This window comes from Habropoda laboriosa, unplaced genomic scaffold (assembly GCF_001263275.1).
Source record: "Habropoda laboriosa isolate 0110345459 unplaced genomic scaffold, ASM126327v1 scaffold186, whole genome shotgun sequence".
Taxonomy (NCBI): Eukaryota; Metazoa; Arthropoda; class Insecta; order Hymenoptera; family Apidae; genus Habropoda; species Habropoda laboriosa.
Window position 1 is genome coordinate 2,535,788 of NW_017100427.1, and position 23,828 is coordinate 2,559,615.

Genomic DNA, 23,828 nt, shown 5'->3' on the forward strand with positions numbered 1-23,828 from the left:
AAGAATTCTAATCCACGTGTATTTAAAAGGGGACATTAAAATTTCCGGTATCAGAGCTGTTCGTCCCCTCAAAGCACCGCTCGGAACGATGCTCTGGAAAGGAGTGTGAACCCGTGGTACACGGAGGAGAGTCAGTCCTGTATGGTGGACCGGGCGGCACTCTGCCAGCCACTTCCAGATATGATCGTCGTAAAATAAATTGCCGGCGTGCAAGGGCCGCGTGGGAGTAAATTACGAGAATAAATAAGGCGTAAACGACCACGGAGGGAACTTTGAACCTCTTTAAGCCTAGGAACCCGAGTGTGGGCGCCGAGGACTTTTAGATCCGACCGGTGGGGCATAGGTGTCACGGAGACAGGGCCGTAGCGAATGCAACGTGTCCGACAGGTGGACTGCCCCTTCCGTTCGATCGCCGAAAACCTCTTGCACAACCCTGTGTGATGGAATTGACGCGAACTTCGGTGGACACTGGTCTATTTGACTGATAATTGACACTGAAAGAAACGCTATTATCTGGGCTTACTTCTTAGCCAGAAAGTGAATCTCTTCGGTGCGTAATTGAAGACTGGATATAAAAGAGGTTGTACGGACCAAATTTAATTATTTATTAACACAATATATCAAGGCTTATTTTTTACACGTGCTACTCTACTTAGTATAATCTCACAATATTTTTATTTTAATATTTTAGAGTCTTACCTTATTAATTAGTAAAATAGATTTTAAAAGCAGTAAAGCAGTAAAATTTTGAACCAATTACTCGAATAATGGCGAATTGAAATATTCCTTAGGAACGAGATTAACGCTTTCGACGATAAATTCAATAAATTCCTGAGCTCTCAGGCCACGTGACTGGATACTACAAGACAATAGAACTTAGCTATTTTTCTTTCGCACAGCGTTGCACCGGTCACGGTGTATAATTGTCATTAAGCTGGAGCAGAAAAAGGAGCAGGGAGAGAAAGGTATCCGAGAGTCGGTGTGTGACGCGAGGATAAATTCGTGGAAGGGGCAGGGTCGCCTCTAAGCCGGTAATCGACGGCCCACGTCTAATCTACACCCCATATAAACGATCGAGACCGCTCCGAAAATTTCCTTTCATTCCGCCGCCGTGAAAAAAAGGACCGGCTGAAAGGGCAGTCGTGACCGGTGATATCATTCGTTCCTCCTCTTTCCTTTATCGAAACGTCCCTTTCCGAACAGGTTTCTGACGGTTCCATATTTTCGTGTGATACAACAAATCTGCCCGCTCAACCACATCCTCTCCTCTACCTTTCCTCCCTTTTACAACCGGAGCAACAAGAGGACCGATCGAAAAATCGATCGTCAGAAACGATCCCGAAGGAAAAAGAAAGAGAAAAAAAGAAGAAAAGTTCTGTCAGACGTTGCTCGATAGAGGTCTCGAATTGGAGAGTTCGTCGGGGTCGAACGACGCCCGGCCCTGTCCCACCGATAAAACCACGCTGATCCGTCGTTGATACTCGTTGCCCGTAATCTGAAGATCCGCGCGAGGGAACGTCTGGAATCAGAATCGTGGCTCCAAGAAAGCGGCGAGGAGGACGAGAGAAAGAGAAAAGGAGGGCGGCGATAAGAGAACGAAGAGGACGAGAGAGGGAGTAGGGGATCGGAGGAGAGTCGTCCTCCAAGGTGTCGGCAAACAGGGCCGTTCGACGAGTGGTTCGACGCCGGTGGTCCAGCACGGTAATGCCTTAGTTTCCATGCAAACTGGCCGTACGCCTCCATACCTTACGCATAACCGGATATTAACATGGGAAGTGGCCGATGAGACTCTCCCTGACTCGTCGTTGTCCTCCTCTTGCCGCCACTTGCTCTCCCTTCTTCTCCCTTTTTCTCTCTTTCTCTCTCTTTCTTTACCTCTTCGTTCCACCTTCTCTCTCTCTCTTTCTTACTCGATCCGTGTTCGATCCTTTCCCTTGCCAAGTTCTGTTCCCTTGGTCCATAGAGAAAGGGAGAGAGAGAGAGAGAGAGTGCCAGTAGGGTGGAAGGTGGGAAAAATATATGGGAGATCGTGATCTCGATCGAGCCTATAAAACGTGTCCCCGCCGCTCGCAGAACTATCCTGCGGATCGAACTCGACGGCGGCGATCGCCCAGGCCTCTCAGATCTATTCCACAGATAACAGGCGGGATTCGTTCTTCGGGTTTAATCGATGGTTCGACCGCGATCGATTAAACTCAGCTTGACGCGCGAACGACCCTGGAAAACGGTCCCGGGACCGTTTCATCGTTGCGTTGCTTTTTCATCCATACCCCCCCTATTACCTGCGTAACTATTGCACTTTGTGTGCACGACGCCGGTTCATTCGAACGCTTTTCTCGTGGTAGAAGTTCATGGCGTTCTCACGTGCCACAAATTCGAGTTCCACAACGTTTTCTCGGCGATAATCCGACGAGGGGAAACTGGATTGCCGTGTTGGTAGCCCCTAGCGGTGAAGACGAACGTAAAATGGTTAGATCGAGAGCGGCGTGTGCAACGAGCGCGTGACTCCCCACGGATGTATCGTCGTTGCCTCGATTTCTTTCTGCAAATTGCAGGCATATTGGATCGGATACGTCGATCGAATCATCATTGAACTCAATTTGTTGCCTGCCCATCGCTCCAACCCGATCCAGATATGCTCGATCTCTTCTCTCTCTCCTCGTTGTTGCATGCATTCGACGCGTGTAGTACGTGCGGCAAGTGTGGTACGTTCCGAGTCCTGGTATCAGAGACAAACGACGATCACGTAACACCACCGCGTCATGGTTTTCGAGGGAACACGGTGGTTAGCGTTGATTACACCTCCGAACGATTCCTCCGCCGCGTCGAACGTGGACGCGGTAGAACGCGAGGGGCGAGAAACATTGTCGATATGCTAAAGCGATTTTGCGGTAATGGAGCATAAGTGTATTAGCTTTCTGCGCTGGTGTGCCACGTACGTGATTTATATCGCTGTCTTCTTTTTTATTCCAGTTCTGTATTCCCCAAGAGATCAGGAGGATGTGGGATATTTCAGCTGTTACAGGGACCGTTCACGTATCATGTGTGATAGATCATTTGCTTGGATGTAGGCCGCCACACTTTTTAACACTAACCGTCCTAATTTCTTTTTATTATTATCCAAAGGCTATTTTCTGCGCTGTTTCTTCTGTATTCCTTTCGGAAAAATGTGATCTTTATTTCATAATCGGTCACTTAACAGGCATAACGTGTCTTCGCTTCTATGATAAGCGAAAGATTCAGTCGATCATAAGATCGTCAAAAGAAAAAAGTAACAGTTCATTAATATTTCTCCAAATGAAAGCCAATCACAAGATGTCCCTCTAATAATCTCTAAGGAATCAAAGAAAACTCTTCCGCGATAAGCAAAAGATTCGATCGATTGTAAGAAAAGTAAGTAACGATAATTGTCGGCACGGTGCCTCTTTCCATAACAGAGCCGAGCAGTATTTCGCCCGCGAGATCCCGCGGCGATCGCGTGCATCGCAATAGAGCATAACGCTGTGCAATAAAAACTTCAAGCACTCGGTAATTAAACGGGCACACAAACCATTCGGTCACGCTAGTTCTTACGCGAACGATCCTCCCAATAAATTCATCGATGAGTTCACCGCTAAACAAAACGTTGTTTACGAGCATGCAAGCCCGAACTTTCTTTGTAGATCCTATTCCTCCCCTTGTCGAACGATTTCTAATCTGCCAGGCGAACCGCCTAATGAAAACGTTCCCGGGGAAGCTTGTTTTCTAACGATCCTCTCAAACCGGTAGCGATACGCCGCTCGTGGAATTACCAGCGAGACGACATTTCACACGACGTAGTCCTACGCTTCAGACCGGCCCACGTGAACCAAGAATATATTCTCATGGACCCTCGCGATACACGCAAATCCCGTACGTTCTCGCGATAGGCTCGGATAGACGCTTTTTGAGTAATCGATGATCCCGTGGATCGGTGACTAATACCGAGAGAAACCGCCTAGTATCGATACTTTATTGTCTCTCTTTGAACCTAATGCCACCTCTTATCGTCGATGTATTGCGAGGAATAATTTAAACCGCGTAATTGAACGATAAAGAAAATATATTAATATCGGAATCGCTGGAAATTGACGCGGTACAGTATGCAACAAAAGTTCCTTCGTTCTGAATTCAATAATTCATTACAACAGAATGGAAGATAGTAAAAATGCCACTTTCCTAAGTCGACAACACTGATAACGTCAAATATCTAAAATATTGAAAAATTGAAAAAAAAAAGTCTATAGACAATTTCTACTGTATGAGATATTAGAGCTCCATTTTCAAAAAATACAGATATTAAAATCCTGCCGCTCAAGAAAGTTCAAGTTCGATCTTGAACCGTTGGAGATTCCCACGTTATCCATTCCAGGGGTCGCGTCACACGATTATCGTAATGGCAGCTAGATCGGCGGGGCGCGCGAGAAGCGGATCGATCGATCGATCGATGCGGGACCGTGAGGCCTAGACGCATTCCGGGTTGAACTCCGAAACAGGAAAGGCGATTGGTTCGTCCTGGTAATCTCTGATCTATGGACGTATCTATGGCCGTGAGACGGGAGCGGGAGCCGCGCTATAAACATACACGTACAGCCAACACACGAGGACGCAGGAACGATCTCTCTCGTGAATCTGTTAGAGTGTGCACCGGTGAGTTCAACAGGTTCCCGGTTTTCCCTATTCCTCGCGCGGTGTGCGACAGTTATTAGTCAAGATTAGCCGCGGTACGTGGGAGCATCGTCCCTAACGGCGTGCCTGTATTTTGACAGGGCTCATCTCGAAATTAATCGGCACCCGTTCCGTGCCTCCGGGATTACGATTTGTCTGTATTATCCTCGTATAACCAGCGGGCGTTGTACAGGCATCGTGTATCCCTCTGTGAATCCTCTTCTCCGAGTTTCACCTCTCTCTCTCTCTCTCTCTCCACCAGTTTCTTCTTCCTCTTCTTCTCAACAAACGCTGGGCTGCCTTCTCTCGTCGTCGTTGCCTTTCTATCTGCGACCGGGCCGTTTTACTCCTTCCGAGAATTAAGATTTCTGCCAGGCCACGGCGTGAAATCCTCCCAACGTTTTCACCGTTAGACCGTCCAAGGTATTGTGTGTACACGCCGAGGCCCCTGTCGGGGCAGCGAGAAAACCCGCGGGTACACGCATCGAAACGACCGGTGTACCGGCTTGTATGATTAGGCGCGTTCGTGCTCGAGCGAAACGACGCCGGGCTGAGAAGAACGTTCCATTATTCCTAAGGCCCCCAGAGGACGTTCCTCGGTGGAAATTGACGAACGTGCGGCGAGACTCCACTGTGAACACGGGTCAAGTCCGGATCGATAGAAGTACTACATCGGTGGAGGAACGGCGGTTCTTCTCCCCGTTCCTATCGCCGTTTTTCGTGTTCTGCGCGAGTGACTTGGTAATCGGTTGTTCGACGATCTTTGGCTCTGCGTGTCGTGGTTCAACGTTCCACGCTAATTGCATTCGAAACGCCAGTTTCAGCTATCAACGGGACTTCATTGAAGTCATTCGTCGTGAAAGGTTTCGGTTAGCCGTTGACGCGTCGTGTCGGCGCGAACTTGAGCGTGATTGGAAACGAACGTCTTCGTGGTATTTCCGATGGAAGGGTCGTGAAAGGTTTCGGTTAGTCGTTGACGCGTCGTGTCGGCGCGAACTTGAGCGTGATTGGAAACGAACGTCTTCGTGGTATTTCGACAGCAGGATTTCATTCACCGTTATTTTTGTCAACGAAGGATAGTACGGTGGAGATTGAGACAATGTAATTTATTCTATTCAGTCGGTCTCGTGATGTACAACTTTATCCACTAGAGTAGGTGCTGTTTCGTGGATCTTGCGAATGGACGTCAATTGATTTCTTAGGTGTACGTGTAGCAGGTACACGCTGGGAACGAAGTAAAGCAGGATAGCTTTTGCTTTAATTCTACAGCTGTGAGGCTACTCGTTTGTTTGCTCTTTTCTGTCTTCGACGTACAACTGGTTCTAAACGTAACAAATTTAGTTGACAGAGTCTGGCCACATTAGTCGAGGCTAGTTTGTGTCAACAAATTTCCCAACTAATTTTTTGCCAAAATGTTTGCAATTTCACAAAAATATTAAATAAATTTACACAAAGAATACAACACCGGTAAAAATAAAGAAACATTCAAAACCATTACCAAAATTTCCCATACTAAAAAATTTCTTTCACATCTCTCGCGGAAACCTCCAACATATTCTCACACCGAATGCAATCTCGGCAAATTCACTCGACCACTCAGAAGCGTATCTCTCCGCCGCAATTTAATTATCTCTTCTCTCCACCGTTCTGCAACATCTTCTACAAATTACCCAAGAGAGGCTGATTTACTTAGTCTCTGCCGTAAAAATTCCTGCCAGATCGATTAACTCCCACGGCCTGAAATATCCAACGGAAGAGCTCGAAACCACGAAGGCTACGACGAGTCGAGGAAGCTGTTTAGTTAGACGGCCGTTCGTCGAAATTCGATAACGACGTGCCGCGGGCTGACAGCCGCAGGCAGGTAGCCACGCGAGAGAAGAACCTCCGGTAATGCATAAGTGTGTATCTGCGGGTTGTGCGCGAAAGGGGACGTGAATACGTCGCGTATAACGGGGAACGTGATTAGCGGCCGGTTTCCATCGCGAAGCAGAGTGGACCACCCCCGTGGTATCGACAGCCGATGTCACGTTCCCGCGAGGATTCATAACGTCTGCTAGATTACGACCGTGTTGCTGTAATAGTACTCGCGTCGTATCTCATCCCTGTATCGTTGCTGTCTCGCGAACCAACTAGCCAAGCCGGAAGGTCCTTGGGCGAAAATGAGGCTCCCGGTGTTGTCGCCGAGTCATTAGACGTCGATGGCTCGTCGAGCTTTTTTCACCAAGCTGCGGGAATTATCTGCAATCGCGATGAGAGTCGGATAGTTGGCTAGGAAGAAGATATGTTTATTTATGTTTGAAGAAGGTTAATTGATGGTTCGGTGCGAATAGAGGGGTTTTTTTCTCGGTTTGAGATGTTGAGTTCTTTTATGGAAGAAGGAGAGAGTGTGTATTTATGTATACGCAGGTTGATTTTTAAAGAATCGATCGAGGAGAATTTTAGAAAGGTGTGTTTGAATTTAGTCTTTTATTTGAGGAATTTCTGAGTGTTTCAAATAGGTGTTCGGTTGATTATGCATGAGAAAATGTATCTACCAGTATATAAGTAGCAATGGATACATTAAAACATCAGAAACAGTGCTCTATCAAATCTCCAGACAACGTCTTTATACACAACACGTCAATCTAATTTAATCTATCAATCTCCACAATCTGTCTTCGATTCAACCCGATACTTACAACCTTCTCACGCAGCATAGAATCATCGAACGCATTGATTATCCGCGATCCAACAGAGAAACAAGTCACGATACACTCTATCCAACGTCTGAAACAATTCCGTAATCGCAACTTTTCCAACAACGTACATACGTAAAATAAAAAAAAAAAACTGAAAAGTACCTCTCACTATGCATCGACGATTGTTCATACGCTTGCTCCTTGTGTATTACAACGTCGGGACTTTCCAATGAGTAATGATAGATCCCGCGGATCGATCCGTCATCGGGCGTAGCCGGGAAAATATTAAAACGTCCAAGTGAAAATGACAGATTCAGATCTGACAGCGCTAATTGCGTTCGAGGGATGCCCTCTCTCTCTCTCTGTGGAGTTGAAGCGGAAAGTGAGAGCTCACGGAGCGAGCTAGCAGCGCGCGATTTGCACTCACGACACGCCTATCGCAAATACGGATTAATGAACTGCATACGCCTTGGCGGAGCATTGCGAGTGATCTAAGCCCGATAAAGGCGAGACTATATCTTCTAGGTAACGGCAATCCATAATGCACCGGGTGAGTAACCGGCGTGCCGGGGCCTTAATTTATATCGCTCGCTTAGAGTATATCCGACGTGCATTCATCCGCGATACTTCAGATCCGACGATCCGGCCAGTAAATTATTCGTCTTTGTGCTCGTGCAACAATTCTCTACTTGCGGATGGAAAAATCGTGTGTCGATCGTTCGTATTGAAAAATCGAACACTTCTTTCTGCTGCGGGGGCATTCGTAAGAGACGGTGGCTGGAATTTCAAAGGCTTTTGATTAAGCATTGATTGATTTATTTATTTCGAGGCGAGATAAATTAGCAGAACGTGAACGTATGTATCGCGGTAATCGTGATCGATTCTTGTGGAAATAACGTTTAAGTTGATTATTTTGTTAATTTTTCAGTGGGTGAATTGTGAGTTTGATACGATTTTATTTTTGCTTTTGTTTTCTGAGTTGGTAATTGGTTTACGAGAATTGAACGAGAGAGTTTCCTGACGAATATTAGAGTAGCCTGATACGATACGCGAGAGTGTAGGTTACCACCCTTGTACCTCATTTGTTTCCCGGTCTTTTACGCCCCCATCTGGAACCGCTCGCTTGCCTCGACCACGTACCGGGTGAAAATTTCCAGCCTGCCTTTTTTTCGAAACCCTACGATCAATCACTAATAACACACATCATTTCTCTCTTGAACCAACACTATACCACATGTTTTATTTTCTTCCACGCGAATATAATCAATCAATAATCGTCTTCTTGTATCCAGTAACGAATTCATCTTGAACCCCTGAATTTTCTGGTTCACGGTGCTTCCTGTGCAAATCTCTCCCGCTGAAACTTCGTTTTTAACGCAGTGTGAAATTTTTTAAAAATTCCTTTTCAGCGCAGTGTCGAATTTTCTCACTCCTTCGACCCTTCGAGACAATAAATAAACAGCCACTAGAAGATTCATTTAAAAAGAAACATAGAAATTTTCACCTTGCAGCGTTTAAGTTTGCGAAGAATTTTACTTTTCGACTGACTCCCGTTTGTAACACTGTCAAATATTCTCTTCTCCTCAAACCCTGCGCGACAATACTCAAATGGCCACTAAAAAATTCTTTTCGAACAATATAAAAATTTTCTCGTCCAAAGTTCACTTTGTCTCCGCGCAATATCAAATCTTCCAAGAGATTGTCCCTGAAAATTCGTCACAACGATCCAGAGATACACACCTACACGTAGAAAGGAAAAGAAGGGATTTACGCGAAATTATATCGCGGATGGTCGAAGCAAATCCCCTCGGGACGATTTTTCTCGCGCGAGCTACCAGTCGACGGATAGTTGGCGGTAAGGAACGATGCCATAAAACACATGGCAGCGAGAATCGTAAAGGCGGTGCACACGGTGACTGGTTCGATCCGCGTTCCACCAGCTCCCTATCGGTCGTCCCCGCGATTTAACGGCGTAACGTTCGAGACACCGGGTAGCGTTCGGACAGAGTAGGGTTACAGCACGTACCCGTGGCCCGAGACCACCCACAGGTTGAATCGATCAGCAACTGATACCCATGAGGAGCGAGCGAGAGGCCGGGGAAGAGATAAAGAAGAGGAGTTACAGGTGTACCAGGGCTGCTTATGCGGCCGCGGAACGCGCTCAATTCACGATAACAGCCGCTCGCGCGCCCGCGCTTTCTTCTCCGGCTTTCGGAACTAGCCGGACGCGGGGGCTTTTTAACGTCGATTTTATCGCGCGAGAGCTGAGCTACGGCCCGAGCACGTGAAATCTCCCGGGTTTTCGCACGAATCGATGCTTCCCGCTTTTGTCGATAAGTTGCCGATCACGGAGGAAATTATGTGGGACGAAGTGGAGAGGAAAGTGAGAGAAGTGGCTGAAAATATATGTTTGATAAACAATTTCTGCTTGCTCGAGTGGCTTTAAACATTTTTAGAGACAGCACATTGATATGGAGAATTTTTTGGACATGTTTAAGTTAGTGGAGCAAAGATTCCTCAGATAGTAGCTTTCTTGAGATTTGAAATGGTACATCTTTTAAAAGATACAACGATAATAATGTTTGAGGAAAATCATAAATCTGGACCGATGATACGAGGAAAATTAATTTTCTCGAGGAAGTTGTAATTGATGCAAAAAGAATCTTCACTCTGTTACTCCTAAGCTGAGATTTATGTGTATACTGATTAAATTTTATCGAACGAAGGAAAATTAATTATAAAACAGCCATGCGTTCATACCTTTTCTCCACTAAACATACATCTCCAAGACGAAACTAAATTGACATTAAAAAAGAAAATAGATCAGTACCACTCCTATTTTGAATTAGAAAAATCTGCTCTTATTTAACTTTACAACTGAACAAACCTTGTCTCGCCATTCCACCTAACAGACACAAAAGCTACTTCACTCGAAAAACGAACAGTGTTCCGCGAACAATTCCTCCTCTCTGAACAAATTGAACCTAAATCCAGCCAGAAGAACCAGTTCCAGCATAACGACGCGAAGAACACCCTCCATAAAAGTAACGAACTCTCGAGTTACGAAGAATCACGGATCTTCCCGAAAAATCGAGTCGATGTCCGCGAATGCCCGCGAAGGTCGCACGATATCGTAAATTCTGGCAATTATCCTTAATTAATAAGTATCCAGTTTAGTCGAACGCTGTGGAGGATAAGGCGATGTGTGCGCGCGCGCTCGCTCTCGGCCCAGCACGAATTTAATACCGACTGTGGGAAATTTAGGTGAGGAGCCCGAGTCTGCGAGCCCGCGCACCGTAAAGCAGGCGTTTTATTGGTGAAGCGGCGAATCGCGCTATTCGACTGGCACTTTCATTACCGTCTTTCTAATTGCCCGCCATTTAGGTAAACGTATATAAGCACCGTAATCCGGGATTCGTCGTTTGCACGGCCGCGATCCCCGCGTCACCGTTGGCTCCGAATCCTTCGAATAGCCGGCAGGAGAATTTGAAGGAAAGCAAAATAAGCTTCTCTCCCCGCTCCTCCCTTTCTTTTCATCCTCGTCCTTCGCGGCGAACACACCTGGCTTCTGAGTTTAACATAACACAACACGGACCAGGAGCACCTTAAAACGCGCGTATTTCATTGACTGAAGTAGGTGACGAGGAGAAAATAGGCACTCCACTGAAGAATTAAGGCCCGCGCTTGAGGACTATTATTTAGCGAGAAATTTGTTTTACTGCTTCGTTTACCGTTCAGTATGTTTTGAGCTACAGGAAGTCATGACAGGCTGGATACTGTTCTTCTGGTTGGATCACTGGTATGATTTTTATTGCAGCTAAAAATTCGAGAAGTGAGCGATAGTCTTTAATGCGTGGATGTTGGTTTGATGCTGTGCTGTTAAGTGGGTGACAGCCTTTAGGATGTCCTTAACGAACTTCTTTTACTCTCTTCGGCTATTAATCGCCGCGACAGCTTGTAAATTAATACGTTCCTGTAAAAATTGGGAGAACGATGAGCATAAACGGTGTCATCTACCAGCTGACGAACGTCGTGACGTTAAAATATGACTTATTAATAGGCTGTGGATGTTTCTGCTGGTGTAATATGTCGAAATATGCAAAATATATTGGAAATATATGCAAGGAATATGTAGGAAAATATTCTGCATGTTTGCTTACAAAATATCAATCATTTTATCATTTTATATATTGCAATTTAAGTTTCGCTACCCGATACCTGTCAGTTGTTTCGTGGCCTGATTCTGAACGTGTCAATATGCACAAAATATGCATAAAAAGTACCGTTGATTTCCCATCTATTTGTCTCGAAATAGAATGTAAATTCGAGAAAATTGAAGTTAATATCGGGGACAGAGTCCGAGCTGACCTGTAAGGTAGTCGAAATGAAACGGGGGAGAACCCGTAGGAACCGTGGAAGTGAATCAGACAAGACTAGGACTTCTCGGAGGAAGATAGAGAAAGAGAGAAAAAAGGAACACAGCTGCGGCGGTCGATGCGTTTAGCACGATTAACACCGTCGTTCCAGGATAACACCGACCCACCTGTCCGATCTGGCTGGGTCGGACGACAAATATCCGTTTCCACGGAATCGGCTGTATTACCAGCAATTTTCGTTTCATCTAAAATTCACGAGAGACGCGACTAATGGCCGCTGGCTCGTGGCCGTATCCGTGGACGCTCCTCCCCGGTCGTTTCGAAAGAGAAGAACTCCCGGAGAAGACGTGGCTCATTGAAATTCAAATGTCAATCTCGAGAGTACGAGCATATATACTAACGAGACGGGAGAAGAAACGTGTATGTGTGTGTGTGTGTAAGAGAGAGAGAAAGAGAGCGGAGGGGCCATGAATGCGGAGTGCTTTTCGTGTCGTGATGTCGAAAACGGTCGCTGGATCGCGCCCATGTTTGCTCTCGAATTCTGCTGACCGAAGGATCTCGAGTTCCAAGGCTTCGTCTTGTCAATGTTGTTTTATAACCACGCTCTCGGAAAACCTGGCCTCCTTAAAATTCGAACAGGTTCACTTCCATGGAACCCTGATTCTTCGCGTGAAACTAGAACCACGTTCCTTCATTTTCTAATCTTCTGGAAGGAATTATTGTTTGTTCTGGGTAACTTTAGCTTCATTGATGAATTTAGATAACGTAGGGTTCTTTGAGTAATTTGTTTAAAATTTCGTTTGGAGTGAAAAAAATTTGTATCTCTCTTATGATCCCGATTTAGTAAAATTTTTAACAGAATTAATGTCAATCCTAGCTAGTAATTCCTTAGAACACAAGGCTTAGAAGCGCCCTAGCTACTGAATTTTCACACACATCATATTACACACTTTTCAATCGAAATTTCGATCAATCTTTTCAATATTATCTGTAACATAAAACGGGAATATAACGGGAAAATTGCAAGTTTAAGCAAAACTCTGAATCCAAAGTAAAAAATCATTCCAAAATATTGAATAATAAAAAAGTATGTATTTCTTCTGTACGTATATCGCACAATATCTTTTTTTATTTAATAAAATTTCCACTACCAAATGCTATCGTGCATCATCCACGGAGGGTGTTAATCTAAACACCACCAAAAATCTCTCCTCCCAAACAGATCCCCCATAACTCTCCTCCGAACCTCGGCCATTAATTCGTCCACACTTCAAAAAATCCCCGAAGACGCGCGGACGTTCCCGCAGCGTTCAATATTTCACGCGGCCATGTTGTACAGCGGATGCAGATTTACGACTGCGCGCGATCATTGGAGAAAAGAAGGAAAGAAAGAAAAAACCGCGCCGCTTTCCGGCTCCCGGAAAGTATCACGACCGACACACGAGGAGAATTCGCCAAGTGCGCATAATGATCGGCAAGCCGCGGAACGGAACGAAGCGGTGCCGCGTGGAACGGGCAGAGAGAAGAAGAAGAAGCAAGTCGCGCATAAACGAATAATAAAGCGGCCGGCGTAATATTTCAAGATGGCGCGCTACGTGCTCGGTAGATGGCACAGCTCGATATTATTTAGCGTCCTGGGGTCGCACCCACTTAACCCTATCCGGCGCGCGGAGCGAGCGCGCAAAAAGGGCGCCCACAAAGACAGAGAATAAGTTACCTTAGTCCGCGCGAAAGGACGTGCCACGGCATTCCCGCCGCGAGGACTACGGATCCTTAACGGCAAAGGTACTGCGGCACGCGGGAGGGTCCTTATCGTAGCCAACCGTGCCGCTTTATTAATGGTCGCGTTCACTGGACGACACTTTTCCATCTGCATTTTTTCCTTCGATCGATGTCTGACGAGATTCGATCGTTCACCGAGACGTTTAAGCTTACGTTTGTCTGTCGAGGCTCTGAGAAACACCGGTTCGATTTTTACTTTTAATATTGTGTAGTTGATAGCGCAAACTGTTTGCTTCAACGTAATTTTGTTTAATGCTTGTAAATAGGAGGTTTGATTTAAAAAGGCGGTGAAACTTTGTTGATGAGAAATTATTCTTGATACTGACATTTATACAACGATGGTACTGTAATTTTATTTTATAAAATAAAACGGTCCGCTGTAGTAGCTACAACAATTTTTACACTTTTGAGAACACAGTTTGTAGGCAATTTTACAATGTAGGCCGAATTTTTCTTTGCCTCTAGAATCGTTTGAAAAGCACATCCTTCTAATAAAATTATAATTTTGTATAGTTTTGTATCTGTGTCCGTGGAGGTTTTAATTTACGTAAAATAGGTAATTGAGAAATTTGAATTAAAGTTTTAACAAGAAGTGAGCAACATAGAGAAGAAATTTAAGCAGACAATGAAGAAGTAGAGTGAAAGAAGTGGAAAGTTTAACGTTGGATAAGTTTTACAGGATTACATTATGTCAGTACGTTTTGTTTATGACGATCGAGAAAGTTTGATGGATTCCGAATCCAGGAAGAGCTACGAAGAACCTCCCGACCTTGAATTTGATTAATGGAGGTGTAGATTTAGAATTGAAGGAAGATTAAGAAGTATCGATTCTCAGAAGATTCTTCCAATTGAACAAATCTATCACGAGATAATGTTCGAATATTAAACGTATTCTAGGTCTGGATACTTCAATTAAATTCAAACTCGAACCTTCTTCCTTTTCATACTTCCTACCTTTTTTCCCAAGCGCCAATTTAATCTGACCTGAATCATGACCTGTACAAAGTTTCTCTTTTTCCATATCGTCGACGCGGAATCATTTAAAACACCTGTCCTACAGTCCACGAAATAAGATTCCGATCTTCCGCCGTGCAATTTCTCTCTCTCGAATATCCGTTAAATTGACAGCCTTAAATGCCTAATTTATCTCGCCGAATTAATCATGTAGAACGTTCCCTTTTTCTTTCCTTTTCGCTCGTTCGATTGCCAGAAAATAGACATCGATCGAGGAACGAAAAAAAGAAAAAAGAAAAAGAAGAAAGCAACCGTTTCAAAAGCTGTGGTAACATTAATTCTGCACAAACGAATTTTCCCATTCGAGACTTCTCTTCCGTTTCACGAACGTTCTTCCCACGGAATTGGATTCCGCTTCGATCCTCCTCCGTTCCTCTTGAGCCGCGCGCGGCGCATAATGAAGCGTGTGCGAGCTCCGAAAAATACGCATTCTCGCCGCGCATCGTTTACCGCAGAATTCCCTTATCGCGTCCAACCTCTCCTCCTTTATAAATGGCCACGATTCAGGGACAAGAATTCACGGATAGGGGAGAATCTAGCCGGACGATTTCTTCAAGTCTTGCGGCTGAATCGCGCTCGGCCGTCGATATACCGAAAACTACCCGATTATTACTCTCGAGCAATTTCTTCCTGTAATTGCACGTGATACACACCGGTGTGGTGAGAAAAAAATGGCGATATTTGTCAAGTGTCACGAGGATGGCTGGCCTAGCGATGATGCGGCTCTTATTAATGATCGTCCTCGCGATTTCTCCAAAGCGGGCCCCGCGCCTACGCAGCAACTTTCGATCAGGAAAGTTTCGATGACACAGCTCGAACGGATCAACGAGCGCGAGGATAATTAAAAGGCCGACATTTTTTTTTTCTTCTTTTTTTTTTTCTCTCGCAAAGATAGAGACGATCTTGCGACCTAACCGACGAAATTCGTCCATCATTCCTCTTGGAATACGGAGAGAGAAAAAGTCGTGTGTACGATTTAACGCGTGAATTTTATACGGAAATTTAGATAAACCGGGAACGAATGAATATTTAAATTCGTCGTTAACGCTTCGTATGAATATTCAACGGTCGATTAAATATTTAATAATAAAGATTACAATTCGTGAGTTTTTCAACTTGTACAAAAGTATAGGTTTTTTTTTTCCTCTCGTTGGTAAACACGTTTTTTATTCCGGTCTCTTTGTCGATGTAACCGTGTCAACGTGAACCTGTAAGGTTGATTCAACACAGAGATTATAAATAGCTCTCGTGTATTTCTTCACGTTTTTGTATCGATTTTGTCACATTTATCCAAGTGTGAAGCAACATTCAGTGGCGTGTATTATATGTTTGGACGAAACCCGTCCTGAATGCTTTATTATTCGAATGCACACAAATAACAGCAATAAAACAAGATGAATCGTGTGAGCATCGATTATATAGCCGTCGTTAATTCCATTGATTCTCGTGGTGTGTAAGCATGAGTAATAGTTCTACAAAGTATTTCGGTGGAACCAGTCCTTTTCATTAATTCTCGCACATTATCGCTCTCTGGCATGTTATTGCTACTCGTTCCACGATTTTTCGAAATCAACGTTTCGAAACGAGTCGCAATCAAACTTATCGAACTGTTGCTCTCTGTCTTTGAGAACGTTGAGAGACAAAACTATACTTGAACCGTGTTAATCGATAATGAACTATTATCAACGATCCCTCTCGCTTCTAAAGTTTCTCGCGAATGCAACAGCGTGCACAATTCGTTCAGGATAAATGGAGTACTTGCACAACATGTTACAGATCATTGTAATATAACTCCCGTGCTCCGAGGACACGCTTTATCAACCATATTGACAAGCCTAATGACTGGAAAGCCAGTTAGAACTTAACCTCTATCCGTTATCCTGTCAGACCCAGCATTCTAGCCATTCTTCCTATCCAGAGCACGACTTCAGGCACGTTCACGGTTTCAACAATACCGAAAGCCTCGTTGAAGCTTATCTTAGGTCTCGTGATGTGAAATCTGGGATTTTTCTGATGTCTGAGAAATTACGGAAATTCCCTGGGAATTCCTTTAATTCCTTGTTTCGAAGAACAAATCTATTTTTCTACCTGTGTTTTTTATAAAAATAGTACGAGTCCTGATAAAATATTGATTGTCGGTTCAATCCCTAGAAAGATGTGAAAAACGCGTTTAAACACGGAGCTCCTGATAGTTTGGAGCCTACATGCATCTCCACAAATGTACTTACAACTTCGTTATCTTTCTGAATTCGAATTTTTTGACACCTTCAAATTGGTCTCTCCCCTTGAAAAATCAAGAATTTCGATCAGGCATCCATCAACCTGTACCGCTTCACCTTTCACCGTCTGCGCAACTAAAACACTCTTGCACACACGTTGCCAGCGTGATCATTAACGACCATCATCGTACCAAATATCCGTCACAGAGGAGCAGCCATCATCTCGTTCGACGCAACCCTTTTGGTACGCCGGCGATATTGGGTTCACGTCCACTCTCGAGGATCCTCTTACGATGGTGCGTGTGCAACGCAGCCAATTAGCGAGACCGCAAGAGAGCGACTTCTCCCTTTCTCCGTGTCTTCCGCCTCCCCTACTCTCTCTCTTTCTCTCTCTACGGCTGTACACTTAGGGTCAAACGCTCGTAAACGTCCAAGCAAAACGTTCAAGCCTCGACCCAACCGTTCAAGAGAAGCCTCGAGCTCGCGCGAGTCTTGTCTGTCGCGTCTTGTGAAAAACATATTATGAATTTCCCGACGACCAATCGGACCGTAGCACTGTGACCCCGGATTGTCAACCTTATCCTCCCCTGTCCTCCTCCTCTCTCCCCCTTTCTGGCATGCCTGTCCTTCTTAGCTCGACACTTTCCATCGAGATTTTCTATATCGCCCTCCTCGTCGCGCGCGCTAACGACCTGACTGGCCAAGCCCACAGGCCACAGGTGTAGTAAACCTCTTTACCTCACGCATTCGCGTGTAATGGCCCCTCTTACACCCGTGCCGCGCATCTGCCGACCTCGCTGCGTGTGCTACCTCGCCAGCCGTGGTCCGCTTCTTCTTCCTCTTCGTCCTCTTCGTCTTCGTCCTCGTCGTCGTCGTCTTCTTTCGACGGCAGACGTTGGTGGATCGTTTGAGCCTGTTGCCTGTAGTGGCCTCATCTGTACTCTTCTGTGCTCCTCGGACCAGTGCAAAGCGAGAATTTTGGGATCTTTGAAGAATTAGGGTTGACTTCTTGCGAGTAGAGTTGGAGAATCGTTCGATTTTTGAGTGAGAATTCGATTTTTTTTATTTATAAGAATGTACTTTGTTCTGTTTTTTTTTTTGTAGATTAATATTTTCTAAAAATTCGTAACGATGAATTCGTGGTAGCTGTTTTTAAAATTCTAGATGAATTAAATGTTGGTAATAACGTTCTTAAGCTCGCGAAATAAATGAAAATACTGCAGAAATTTGTATAGCGCCATAAATATTGAATAGAGTAAATTAAGTAAGTAGTTCTCCAGACTGATACAGTATATAAAAGGGAAAAGTAAATAAGGGTAGCAGTACACTTGCAAACTCCTTGTCACAATTACGGTGCACACATATGCCATTCAAACTTGACACATCACCCAGTGTATTGCTGCGAGTTCGTTAAGAGCCTGATCGAATCGTGAATCGGAGTCAGACATTGCCGGAAACGAGGGAAACCACGTCGTGTTTGTTGAAACGACGCAGATCGTTAGGGACAATTAATCAGTACTTCTTCTTGTCGCTTCTGAGAACGCCACTGTGACATAATATGTTACGCGTGTTCAATATTCCGTGGCGAATCGTGAAAAATCGCGATCGTCTCTTTCGACAGTAACGCGATAATGATGAATAAAAAAGCGTTGAGAAACAGCAGGAAATAAAAGAAAAAAGGAAAAACAGGAACGAGTCACGAAATTGATAACCCTCGACGTAAACGTGAAACAACATTGAAAAATCGAAATGAAATCCGCTCTGACCAATTTCGAGGCGTACCACCATTCATGGAGGAGAAGCCTCGTCAATGGACAACCGGTCCTTCCGGCTCTTCCGGTCTCTCCTCTCCCTTTCCTCGCCTCCACTGTCCTCGAGGAGGGACTTTATTAATTTACGACATCGCGGACGACCCCTCTGTTCCTTCAGATTTACATAACACGCCGAAAAATACATGACAAATGGAGGTTGAACGAGGAGGAATCGAGCATAAGTAGCATACAACGACACGGTTGTGAAGAAAAGAGAGATGGGAAGAGAGTTTAGTCGGCGATTGATATCGCGACGAGGTGTGTTAGAGAGAGATTTCTGTTTTCGTGGAACCTTTCCTTCCAGTGTGGTCTAGTCGGGCGATTTTTTCTTCTAATTTCGACATTAATAACAGACGGATACACGTCTGTGGATTTCGAGACACGGCAGTAAACGCGCGGCTCGAGACGCGTCGTAAATCTTACCCGGGATAATTTACGTGGGCGCGATGTACGGCGTCACAGGTGTCGTACGGCGAAGTAGGATCTGTGCATCCCGCGCGCGCAAATTAACGTAAATATAGAAGGAAGATCGTGTGAGCGAAACACGTTCGAAACCGTGTAGCAAATGAAGAACAGATTTCATAAAGGAGAGAGTAGAATTTCTATGCCTTGTAAATTATTTCAGACGGGGCGAATGAAAAGTCGCTTAAACGCGTTGTCGACACTGAATGACAACCTTTCAAACTTTTTCTCTCTCTCTCTCTCTCTTTCTCTTCAATCGTAATTACCGACACGTGTGTGAGTATGAAATGTCAGACGATCGCGGAATTCTTACGGTATAAGGTGCTATACTAGAGAACAATATTACTCGAACAATTACACAACTGACTTTAACTAAATACTCAATTTCACCGTCTGATTCGATCTGGAGATATCCCGAAATAAGGAAGATTCTCTGTTTGTCAAATTTATGTAATCCAGGAACAAACGAACGTTCTCGTGCGTACGCATACGTCATCGTGTTGCGTTGGTAGCGGTTTTTTCGCCGCACACATGGGGCCAGAAGCTGAGGAACCTGAATCGTCCGGCCAAGAAACCACTAGAGCTCGTTCGACGGACATCGAGTGGCCCCTCTTCGCCTCGTCCCACCTAAGTCAACAAGCGGAGATCCCAGGCATTCGAACGTCCGGGGTTACGGGCACGAGTGCTCGTGAATACACGCAGGTGCACGCAGGTGAACGCGTCGCGGCCTGTCGATTGTGTCGCCCCGCGTGAATTCTCGCCGTGGCACGGACCGAGGAAAGAAAGCGGGAACGAGCGCGGAAACGATCGCGCTTGTGCGGCCGTTAAAGTCTCCGAACCAGGTCGTTGAAATCTCCGGCTGTGCGTCGAATTCGAAGCTGGTTTCTTCTCGAAACCACTTGAAGTATTAACGTCAAAGTTTGAAAATGAAGTTTACACGTTAATTGAAAAGGTGAGAATGACGATCAGGTGAAGATTAAATTTACGAAAATGAATCTTTGTGAAAATCAGACTGATTCGTTGATTTATCCCATTACAATCTGGTTTCTTCGTGTCGTCTATTTAGGATTTTTCTCGTCTTCGTTTGAATTGTCAGGTGTACCAATTAAAGTACCTTTCTTCACAAACTTTAATATTTATTTATGAAAAAATCTAAATAATTTCTATTATTTTCAACGACAACCGACTAATTTTCTCTCGGAAAAATGATGGCGGCTTTGAACCCATAATTCTTTACTCATAATGTGAAAATGGGCAATAATTCATAATGTGAATTAATTTTCACACCTAATAATTACAGGTCTTAATTAAAAATTAGAGACGTTACAAATCTTGTCATCGTAAATGAGATATTAATCAATCGAACGAGAAGACTCGAAGGCAAAATAAGTAAAAGTAACTCGTCCCGATAGTGTTCGTAAAATTGACGAAAAAAAGGAGCGCGACAAAGTCAAATAGAATCGTCGAGAAGTCGCATTAGAAACGCGATACCCGTCTGGCGGTATCTCGTGCCTCCGCCAGTTCCTCATTGCTTCACGGGCGTTCATAAATTATCACAGCTTATGATATATTATACGAGGACCGTGAAATTTCCTCGATTCCAGACCAACGTAATTAGCAATAAACGCTCGGTGTACAAGGACGTCGTTTCGAGCCACTTACTCGTCGCTGGACCCACGAACCTATCCAAGATGTCTCCTTACGTTCGTTCTTTTTTTTTTCTCCCCCCCACTCTATACGTTCCCGTGTCACGGTTAGGTCAAACGTTAGGTTGCAGCACACCTTACGATCGATATATACCAGTGTGTTTATTGCCGAGCGTTTTTAAACGAGCGTTTATCGTCTCCTGCTGCCTCGGCGACGTCCTCTGTGGAATCGCGGAGAAGTGGTGTGTCCTCGCGAGGCGTTTCGCGGCGTTAGAACGGAATTATCCGAGAAAACGTGTTCCTCGTAGTACATCAACGCGGACAAATTTATTACTAAATAAATAACTCGGTAAGATACCGTGGTGATTCCTCGCTCGCCGTGAATCCGCTCGCTGTGCGTTCTCGCGGCGACTGTTCGGAATGCGAGAGACGCGCGAGACGAAAGTAATCGAATACCATCTCGAGTTCGAGGTACCTACGTGTGATTACGTACGGTCGCGTAAGGGAAACGATGATCGGGGAGAGAGATTTAATGAACGACGATCAAGGCGCCACGTATTGGCTATACAATATTCTTTATTTTACTTGGTGTTTATTTTTCGCCGAACACTCGGTACGTTTTGCACGCGCGCAACCCCGCGTCCTGATCCTGATCGTTCTTTTTTCGTCGACGACTTATACATTTTGACTTCGTTACGATTTGGTACAATCTTCCACGACGATAGAATCGAACTGGTTCCACGCGTGCACGCCGATATGTCGCGGCGAGACTGACAGACCGACGAGTAGATTAAGTCGCGTTAAATAAAAGACTCGACATAAATAAAAAGAAAATCCCGATGCGGCTTAACAAAACACTGGCCATTCCGGAGCGTCGAGAGATCGGAACTTCCGTTTCTCTCTCGAACGCCCTCACCGATCGTGCACTTCTCTAATAGACGTATTTTTTTTGCACGACAGAAAAACGAACTTACCACACGCACAGACATATACATACATGTACTTTTGCATCTACGTACGTACTCGTTACACGCGTACGTTAGCGCGGTTATTATTTAACGTTAAACTATCACGTGGTTTTTACTGGCACTCTCTCTCTCTCTCTCTCTCTCACACTTTTTCTCTCTATCTCCCATTCTCTCCTTCACTCCCGTACACTACGGTACAAGAGCTCAAAGGCACCGGTTGAGGCACAATCGTCCGTCGTACATCTCGCTGCGAAAGGATGTATCGAGCCGATCTTCGGCCACTCCGTCAACGAACACCTGGCGAAGCTGAAGCCAGCCAAAGGGACCGTGTCGGCTAATACCGAGGACTTGAGCAATTTTACGTCGATCCGATCGCTGATCGTAAAGTCATTTGTGCAAGGCTACACGCGGCTCGTGACGTCCACTCTTCCGTACTTCCTGCTATCTCTCTGCCCTTCCATTGTGTCACACTCCTCCGACGCTTTTCACATCCCAGATGTCTCCTCTTTTCATTCCACGTTATTATCTTCGCATTACTTCCCTCGATTCTCCAAATTTCCACTCGTCTCTCATCTTCCTCTTCTTCTCCTCCAAGTATTTTCTTTCCATCGCAATTTCCTCTACTCAGGACCATTCTCATTCTCAATACGTTCCAACAACCGTAACTCATCTCCTCGTGCCCTGTGAAAGGACCAACAATGCCAGTCGCTGTACGTAGAGGAGGCTGGCACTTGGAGCGACGCCTTCGAACGACGACGATTCAACACGAGCCAGTCCAGTTCCAATCGAGAGCTGTCCGCGAGCTGGCTGTCCGGGGTCACGTCTTTCTAGTGAGATCGAGGGGCGGCCCCGTGTCCTGCAACAGCTCGTTGTCCTCGCTGTCCGTCGACCTTTCCTCTTCCGTGCTACCAGCCGCGTCCGCCTCCTGACCGTCCGTTCGACCAGCCTTCATGCTCAAATCGATCGGTTCCTCTTGTTCCGGGCCCAACGAACGCAGAAACGCCAGACTTTTGTCGTACGCATCCATTTGACTTCTCTGACACCCGCTGTCTGTATCCCTACACTCGTCCCCCCTGGTACTTCTGTTGTCCTCGTCTCGTTTCGGCGACGGCGTTGATCTAGGGCTCACGCTGTCGCTCGACGAACTCGTTAAGCTAGCCACCATTTGAGGTGTGCCAACTTGGTTCACGTATGGAACGATGAATCGTTGTTGGAACGGGAAAAATGGCGTATTCAGGAGTTGCATGTGCGTCAGAGCAGGATGGAAGAACGGCGGACCCCTCCACATAGGGAACCTAGACACTTCCGGCCTCAATAATTCATGGGGTGCTCTAACAAGGTCCACAGGCCTCAGAAGAGGATCTTGACTAGCCCTCGTTGGTATATCAGGCGCTCTTAATTGCGCGGGGATATCTTGCGGCCTCAAGTCGTCCCTTTTCGGGAACCTGTCCTGTTGATGGTGTTGATGATGATGGTGATGGTAACTGTTCGCTGTGGTTGTCGTTGTGGTAACCATACCGACTACGTTCGACGCACTTGTGGTACCGGTGTTCTCGTTGTTGTTGTTATTGTTCGCCACGTCCAGCGAGCCGAACGCCTTCTCGTACGCGGACTTCGGATCCTTGATCAGACGTGTCTGAGCTTGGTGCGATTGTTCCTGAAGGAGGCAGTGGATTTTGAACCAGTTGGAGCGGCGTCCGTAGCGGGAACCAGACTTCGACATACCCACCATCAGACACTTGCGCAGCCGACACGCCTTGCAAGCCGTTCGATTCTTCTTGTTGATCACGCACACGCCGCCGTTCTTGCATTCGGAGATGCTGCCTAGATTGTTGTAAGTGCGGCCGAAGAACGACTGTGGAGCAGAAAAACGCGGGATACGTGGTTTGTTAGGCGAGAGAATCAGCCGTTGCGACGACTTCCTCGTGAAGAATGAGAAAGAGGAAGATAATGGAATTGGGTAATTGTGATGGAATTAGAAATCTCTCCGTTGAGAATGACATGCCACGCACGTGAAATTTGTTGCACTGTGCACGATTGGTAATAAATTTTTAACTCGTCAAACTTTTGGGATCGCTGTGCATTGCAAGATACATCAAACTTAACCGTGAAATTTATATTTAAGAAAATATAGTGCAATATTGACACTTTGAACATTCTTACGAGTTGAAAGGTCGACCCAAAGA

At 45.4% G+C, this 23,828-nt stretch overlaps 1 protein-coding gene across 1 annotated transcript in view; it reads right to left on the reverse strand.

Annotated features, from left to right (window-relative positions):
* Positions 1-22,459: 22,459 nt before the first annotated feature.
* LOC108575602 (nuclear hormone receptor family member nhr-25-like) overlaps positions 22,460-23,828 on the reverse strand; it is a 7,357-nt gene continuing 5,988 nt past the window's right edge. Inside the window, exon 3 of the mRNA XM_017938431.1 lies at positions 22,460-23,497. Coding sequence (XP_017793920.1) covers positions 22,460-23,497 — 1,038 coding nt within the window. The remainder of the gene's footprint in view (positions 23,498-23,828) is intronic.